This window comes from Polistes canadensis, unplaced genomic scaffold (assembly GCF_001313835.1).
Source record: "Polistes canadensis isolate GaletaPanama2010 unplaced genomic scaffold, ASM131383v1 scaffold_35, whole genome shotgun sequence".
Taxonomy (NCBI): Eukaryota; Metazoa; Arthropoda; class Insecta; order Hymenoptera; family Vespidae; genus Polistes; species Polistes canadensis.
Window position 1 is genome coordinate 354,006 of NW_014569582.1, and position 8,508 is coordinate 362,513.

Consider the following 8,508-nt stretch of genomic DNA (forward strand, 5'->3'; position numbering starts at 1 on the left):
TCACACCACCCCTTCTAATTATATCTCTTCTCTCTCACACACATACACACATATCTAAAAAATAATTATTTTCTCTTACTCTCCCCCACAGACACACATTTTGCTATATAAATTATATTTTTCTTCTCCTTGAATATTGAAAAAAAAAAATATATTAATTATACAAAATGGAACATTAGATTAAGCGTGTATAAAAAAAAATAGAAGAAAAAAAAAAAGAATGAAAAGATATAATACGCGAGTGGAGATAAATTAAAGAAATAAAAATAATAAATATAATAAAACTTTGAAATGAAAGCGTCCTTAGAACGGATCCGTCGCAAATCTGATTAAAAAAAAAAAAAAAAAAAACGAAAAAGTACCTACAAGAACGCGACGATGTGATGATGAAAGTTGTTTTTTCTAACGAACTACTATTTGAAAGGAAAAATAATTAAAAAGTCTTTTAGTAACATTAAACGACAAGTTGTTATCATTACTTTCACACTCTCTCACATTATTTATCTATTTCTATTTATTTATTTATTTAAAAATTATTTAAAAAATCTCTACACAAATAACTTTCTGAATACGTTCAAGAAAATAATTTTTCGACGTCTCAGGTACCGCAATCCTTATTATATTTTCTATTATCAGTCTTACATCATTCATACTTGTGTATATATGCATGCACATGAGGTGTTCCATAGGGGAGGTTTTTGCTAAAATTCATAAACTTCTTGTTATTGTGATTAAAATAATTCAATAAAGAATTTAGATAAATTTGTATAATGTAAATTAAAATCTATTGGTAACATTTAACAACAATAAGTAAATGGTATCTTTAATAATCAGAATAATAATAATACAGAAATATTACGCTTTTAATATAATTCCTATATGTGATTCGTATAAATTATTGAATTGCCAAAACACAGTCTCCCTAAACTGAATTTTAAATTTATAACATAATATAAATAATAAACTATTTTTTTTTTTTTTTTTTTTTACTAGATCATCATATAATAATTCTAAAAAAAAAAACAATTTTCCTATCGATTATTAAAATTTAGAATTTTGTTTTATCGCGATAATTCGAAAAAAAAAATACATTTCGTCGGCCATTTTACAAAGATTTCTCAAATAATATACGTCGTACAACCATTGATAACAATTTTGTTTTAATTTAATAACGTAAAATTACATATTCCGAATTCGTGTTTGTATTAATAATTATTTTTCTTCTCTTTCTTTCTTTTTTTTTTATTATTATTATTATTATTATTATTTCAATTATAGAAACATGTTTGTGAAATTTAGAAAAAAAATCTCCTGGAACAACGGCCCGTACATACATACATCTCACACGTATTGGTATGTTTATTACAAAATTTATAGAGTATACATTTGTTTGTACATTTAACAGATCATTGAACGACCGCTTTAACCTTAGTTACGTTGCTTGCTATCGGCGGATGACTCGCTCCTCCCAATGGTCTGTAAAAAACGATGAAAAAGATAACAAAAATTTATCACCAATTATTTCTTTATTTTTTTAAATCGGATTCAACGAATAAAATATTTTTTATTATCCAAGAGTGTGTTCCAAAGACAAAAGAAAAAATAAATAAAATAAAAAAAAAAAAACATAAAAACAATCGCAACGTAAACGTAAAAGTCTAAAATAATTGGCAAAGTATAATCCTAATTAAGTTTGAAAAAAAAAATTTTTTAAATAAATTAAATTATAACAAATAAAATAAAAAAACTTCGAGATAATTTAAGAAAAAACGTAAAAAGAAAAAATGAGGGGATTTTTTTTCTTTATTTTTTGTTTTTAATTTTTTGTTTTTCTTTTAGGATTAATACTGCACAATAAATATTCTGCTTTTGTACATAACTTTTATTACGAAGTAATTTGCTTTGGACAAGTCTTTTTCCATTTATTACAATTTTCTTTTTTCTTTTCTTTTCTTTTTTTTCTTTTTCGTTTAAACCCTTCTCAACTTATTTACAGTCAATATATTATTATATCCTGTTAATTGTTGTGAGAAAAAAGACAGATGGAAGAAACACTTGTTTGTCGCGCTTAAATCGTATTTTTTTTTTTCTCATTTTTAAATCATACCCAAATGATATATATATATATATATATATATATATATATACATATTACCGTGTAATGATATTTAACAATAAGGTACATATATTCTATACTCTTACACGCTAAGTACTCAATAAANTTATATTATATTTTTTCATCCTATAATAATATCTACAATCGTACCGGTGATCCTATTATTATTGTTTTTTGTTTTGTTTTCAGAAAAATCTAAATGTAATCGTTATTTGACGAATAATACTTAAATTTCCCACGAAAAGTAAATAAGTACGATGGTGAAAGATTAAAAAATAAATAACAAATGTGCTGATACGTTTAAGTAAGTAATCGATGCACCGATTTCGTATAATCAAAACGTCAGTATAATTTACGTTCAATCAATACAAAATTTCGACTAAGTATACAATCATCGCATATTTGCATTATTCATTATATGTAATAGTAATATGTAGTCGAAATAAGATGAAGAAGTGAAAAAACTGCTAAATTGTGCAATAAGTGTAACAGATTTATCGGTGCAAGATTAACTATGAAAACGATCATCATTGAATTGCACTACTTAGAAATATAATTCTGCTAATTGAAACGATCGATATTCATTTAAATTGTAAAGATAAATGAGAACTATTTTCTAAATCTTTAAATAATTAATATCTGGTTTTTTTTTCTTTTTTTTTGGAGAGAAAAAGTATCACACACATTCGTTAATCATAACATCGAAAAAATTTGATTAAAATTTTAAATAATCTCATAAGAACAACAGCAGCGCACATTTATATTTGTATTTAACCGATATGGTAAGTATTTATATATTTATATATATATGTAATCTAAATCAAAACTAGATAATTATTATTATTATTGTTATTATTATTATTATTATTATATAGTTTGCAAGGAGTAATAATTTATAAGCGTTAAACATTTATTTCTGTTATCATTAGAATCCTCGCAAACTATTTGGAACATGAAAAAGTATAAGGAGCACCGCGTGTACTTTTATCGAGGAATGTGTATTTAATTGCTAATAAAATACCGCTTTTGAAATATATGTAAATGGGATCGACGAAGTACCACGTGCGCAGGCAAATTTTATAAAAATATTATCGATACCTCTAGACATTATGGTTCTGTCTTTTTTTTTTTTTATTCAAGTATTGCGTTACGCTCTGTTTCCAAGATTTTAGAAATATCCTGTCTAGAAATATATATGTGAAACGACTAGAAATTTATCTAACTTCGTGTATTTCTATAAAATACCATATTGTTATTTAAGAAAATTTTTTTTCCCAAGAAGTTGCATAAAAAATTTAAATATAAAATTTAAATATAAAATTTTATATATTATTTTTTAATTTTTCATTAGCGTCTAAATTTGGTATACTAGTTTAATTATATTTTTCTTTTTTTTAAAGTGCTAAAAAGAATAAGATATTTATAACAAAGCACCTCAGAGTTCTTTCTCCATTCCTGAATACAGGCGTTGACATTTAACGCAATGTACGTACAGATATATGTATATATAATACATAGTCAAAGGTATATATACAATATACATATACGAAAATGTATATATGTAAATATACGAATAAGTTTAATACTATAATGTCACCAATGTGTGTGGTGATCGTTTAAACAGGACATTCGTATATCCTTAGCAAAATGTAGATGTTCCAATAACAAATATAATAATAAATAACTGCATACACAAATATAAAAGCACGTTCATATTCTAAATCAGCCATACTCAACCACTTGTTTTCTTGAACCACATATAATTTGTTCACTACATTAAGTGGACCACAACATTGGTGTCATGTAAAACAAGACCTTATTGAAAAAAAAAAAAAAAAAAAGAAAAACGCCTAAAAATCTGAATTCTTCATTCATACGTGCCACAGGTTGTTATGTTATAAAATAGTACTACCACATTTGTTCTGGCAGAGCGAATTGCCTGGAAAGTGCAGGCAACTATATAATTGTCGTCTGTGTCTATTTAATCGTCAATGAATTGTTGCCACTATTCCAGGATTATTTACTTTTACGTAAATAAATTTAAATTCTTGACTGTGCGTCTTGAGCTGCACATTAAATCTTGGCAGGCCACAGGTTGAGTATGACTATTCTCTAAATCCTCAAATAATGATTTTCTTTTATTGTAGTACTCCTTTTTGGAGTATAACCAATTCGACTCAATTATGACTTTACTTACTCGAGGCCCAAAGCCCAATTGATACCTTGCACTAGGAACAGAATTAGTGGTTGCCATCCAACCAACCACCTTATCGAATCCAATAATTGACCATACAATACATGTGGTCGTTCCCATCTTTAAACATCATTAAGGTTGTTATGGCATATATATAACATAATAGATATAGTAGAATATAAAAGAAATTTTATGTAAAAGGATACGGATTGCGGAACATTTTTTTCAGATCTACTTTTTCCTTGCAGTAAGGACATGTCTGCTTTTTCCCTACAATGCACCAACCTCTAATACAAAACTCATGAAAGACATGTTCACAGCTGAGTTTGTACGTGTTTTCAATAACACCTTCTTCGTGTTCAGAAACTAATAATCTGTTCCCACATACTGCGCATACTCCTGGCTCCAAAGTCCTTGTTGGCATACTGCCTGGAGTATAATACTGTAAATTATATTAATTTTTATAAGCGTCATTAGAAAGTCACCATTTAATTCAAGTGACTACTCACCCCAACGTGTGAAGCCATTTTATCGGCACATATTTCAGCAACATCTCTTCCTAAAACCCCAAAATAAAGGCCATAAAATAAGAAAAGTACTCCATAATCAATCCAAACTGCTGGCTTCGCATCAAATACAATATTTAAACCAAAAAATGTTGCTAACATTATAACATATCCAATTAAACCCAAAACGTAACTAAGCTTATAAACGAAGTAAAACCATTTATACACTAATCTGTAAAAAAAAAAATAAAAATATTGTTAATTTATCATTCAATTATTCTGTGTGTAAATATAATAAAACTAAATTTATTATTTGAAAACACGTACCTAGGAGTTGTACCTTGTATCGGTTTCTGAATTGCTTTTCTTACTACGAGTCCTGTTATACATGATGATACTAACCAGAGAAAAATAAATCTCCACCAGCGATTAATAAGACTTAAACCAAACGGGACTAGCCACATAACTATCAACGTTATTAACTAAACAAAAATAACAAATATGCATTCATTTTTATTGTGTCAAGGATATCAAAACTATGTCTAATATTATTAAGACGTACGTTTATTTTACCTGATATGATTTAAAATGTCTCTTTTTCCATTCAATTAAAGTAAATTGTGTTATCATTAATGTTCCTAGTAATATTAGTACCATTTCTGCATGCATCGATTCATGACCTTGATGCTGCTTGTGCAGCTTTATATGATCCGCTCTATAAAAGGTTATTTAATTACTCAGACTAAATATCTTTATTATAGATAGTAAATAAACAAAGCAAACTAAAAAATTATTTATTATAATCAATAATATATTTATATTATTAATAATAATTTACCTCCATTTTTCTTCTGGAGTCATATCCGCTTCGCTCTAAACAAATAAATTTATTAGAAAATATTACAATTTCATGCATATATATTATTAATTGAATTTTAAATTTTTTAAATAAATTAATTGCACGCGTATAAATTTTATTTCCACTAGGAAATAAAATATAATAACAACAACAATGTACATTTTGTCTCTCATGCGCTTTAAGAGGTTAGATTTCTTGTCTTAATATGTTTAAATTTAAATCATTATTTTTAACTTATTGCAATGTGAATTTAATGCAAAAATGTATACATACTTTATTTGGCATTATATGGATATCCATCTTTAATAATATTTTCACTTAACAATGGAAAAATAGATTTCAACGAACTGACATAATGCACTCGACGCTGTGTAACACATGTTAAGGTGCAGTTCACACTGTGACGTGGAGACTAACTCATAATAAAAAAATAATCATTAATTATTTTGATTTAGGTATCTATTATATTTTAAATAAATATTTGCACACTAAAATAATTAAAGATCGAATAACATATTATTTATTATATTTATTTAAATATATACAAATTTTTTGAATGATATTTCATTATTCTTACAAATTTTAAATGTATACATTTAAATGACTAATGTTGTATCTTAAATTCCCACCTTAAAGAAGGACAGCCATATTTTTTTTTTGACTTTATGAGAAAGTAAATTGTATTATAATTAATAAAACTTACATATAATATTAATTTTTAATAATAATTTTAATAATAAATTTGTGAACGAAGATTGTTATACAAGTTGTGTAAACTTTCTTTTTTATAATTATTAAAGTAAAACAATTAATAAAAAATGAGAAATCATTTAAATCATTTGTTATGAATTAAACGTGATTAAATTTTTTAACAATTCTTATCTAATGAAATATTATTTAAAGTGCACAAATATTGTACATATATGTAACAGAATATACATTTATGATAATATTGAATATATTTCTTTCTTATATAATATCAGTAAAAAACATTAAAAGATTATAATAAAAGTTGCTATTATATTGAGAATTTTCAAATAAGACTTGTAACAACAGCTAATATAATAAGCATCGTAAAATTAAAATATACATAATAATTAATTAAGAATCATCGTGCAATAAAAAACTTTTCTATTAGATATTCATTGGCAGATATTTTGAAATATCGCGCCGTATGAAAAATCAAGCCGGCGTAGTTACGCGTCGGTAACGAAGATGGCGCGTTGATCTCGAACTCATTCGTATTTCTTCGTAGATGTTCGGTTTTTGACGGTGGTTAAACCACGCCCATCGGTGGAGATCAGAGAGGGAAGCTGGTAACTCATTTCGTGAAGGAGCGACATGAGCGCTTGTACCGTTTATTGAGTGAGAAGGCGCGACGTAAAGAGACGGATTCCATTGCTGTAAAATACGCGCGAGAGATAAGTGTCAGCCGGTGTGTTTCAAGAGTTCGGGAGTTTAGTGTTAAAGTGTGCCTGAAGTAGTGCGTGATTGGTTTCCTTCTGGACACGTGGTTTACAATTTTAGATTAAGTTTAGGAAGACGCTTAGGAAGAATATCAACCTAAGAAGAAAAAGAATAAGAAGAAGAAGAAGAAGAAGTAGTAGAAGAAGAAGAAGAAGAAGAGGTAGTAGAAAAGGAAGAAGAAAAAGGATCATCACCAGCCTCGAGGAATTACTTTCAGTAAGTAAGAAATATACAGACAACAACAAAAAATCTAACAATTATTATTGGTTATTATTTATGTCTTAAATATTCTAATAATTCTTACGTTATAATGCACATATGTACGCATCTTCAATTACTTACGTTACAACTTTTAACTAGCACGGATAAATTAAACATAATTTTTAAAATCCTACTACCATACGCATCGATGCGTGTATACAACAAACTACTCTACGTAGAGAAACATACGACACGTATCCGTGACGAATCACGGATCAAATTACATTTATTTCCTTTTAAAGATATATTACTTTCCTCTCTCTTAGATACACGCCTACAGTTTTTAACGATTTAAATAAATACAAATTTTATTTAATCTAACGATATTATCCTTTAGTTATATTATTTTCAATTTATTCGACGCGTTAATTTTTTAGTATTTTTTTTTTTTTCGAATCTGTTTACGTAAATCCCTCTGTGTTTCTCGAATCGACTGAGGTTAGCTGTGATTACGTATGAATACGACGCGCAACGATGTTCACGTATGTAAGAAATTCAAAAAAAAAAAAAAACAAAAAAAAAAACACATCATTTTCGCGGGTTAAATTTCAACAATTTTATTTTTGACATACAACACACAACAACGCTATGTTTATTATTATTATTATTATTTCTTTATTTCTCGTGTTTCTATGATTGGAAAAAGTATGTTACTTTCTTATTCATTTTGGTGATTGGTAGTTTTGATTAGATAAAATTTGACAACAAGAAGAAAAAATCTTCTTTTTTAAATAGAAATAAGAAGTTGAATTTGTGTGTGTGCTAAGATTTAACAGGTAGTCTTTTTATCTAGTTCGTTGGCACAGAACGAAAATATTTAGTCTAACCGGTGTGACCGTGAAAGTAACTTTTAAACGAGATAAAACTAAATGGAGATGGTCAATAATTTTACTATCTTTCCAATATTCCATCTTATCGTTAGATCCAATATCGAATCCGTAGATCACGTTTATCTGTTGCATTCTATCTGTCTCCGATCTTAAACCCTTTCATTTTTCGTATATATATATATATATAAATGAATGTGTACATAGGAAACTAATTTCTTTCATATGATTTTATCTTGGATATTATTTAATAAAAAAAAAGATATTGATCGATTATG

At 26.9% G+C, this 8,508-nt stretch overlaps 2 protein-coding genes across 8 annotated transcripts in view; one reads left to right on the top strand and one right to left on the bottom strand.

The window, feature by feature from the left end:
- Positions 1-1,049: 1,049 nt before the first annotated feature.
- Positions 1,050-6,071, bottom strand: LOC106784463 (RING finger protein 121). Of its 3 annotated transcripts, XM_014744017.1 has the most exons (8): positions 5,949-6,071; positions 5,655-5,689; positions 5,390-5,531; positions 5,144-5,298; positions 4,820-5,048; positions 4,517-4,752; positions 4,314-4,430; positions 1,050-1,476 (listed from the first exon to the last, which is right to left on the bottom strand). In XM_014744017.1, exons 1-8 carry the CDS (start codon positions 5,973-5,975, stop codon positions 1,407-1,409), a joined length of 1,011 nt encoding a protein of 336 aa, XP_014599503.1. In that variant the 5' UTR covers positions 5,976-6,071; the 3' UTR covers positions 1,050-1,406. The 3 variants fall into 3 exon arrangements, with proteins under 3 accessions (XP_014599503.1, XP_014599505.1, XP_014599504.1); XM_014744019.1 differs by lacking the exon at positions 5,949-6,071 and having other exon boundaries at positions 5,379-5,531; XM_014744018.1 differs by lacking the exon at positions 1,050-1,476 and having other exon boundaries at positions 3,443-4,430.
- An 889-nt stretch (positions 6,072-6,960) lies between these two features.
- The window catches only part of LOC106784448 (protein kinase C and casein kinase substrate in neurons protein 3), a 55,575-nt gene continuing 54,027 nt past the window's right edge, over positions 6,961-8,508 (top strand). For 3 of the 5 annotated variants that reach the window (XM_014743989.1, XM_014743992.1, XM_014743990.1), the window contains exon 1: positions 6,963-7,358. The gene's annotated coding sequence lies outside the window, so the exon portion shown is untranslated. Of the gene's footprint in view, positions 7,359-8,508 lie in introns of all 5 variants that reach the window. The other 2 variants (XM_014743988.1, XM_014743991.1) reach the window with 2 other exon arrangements.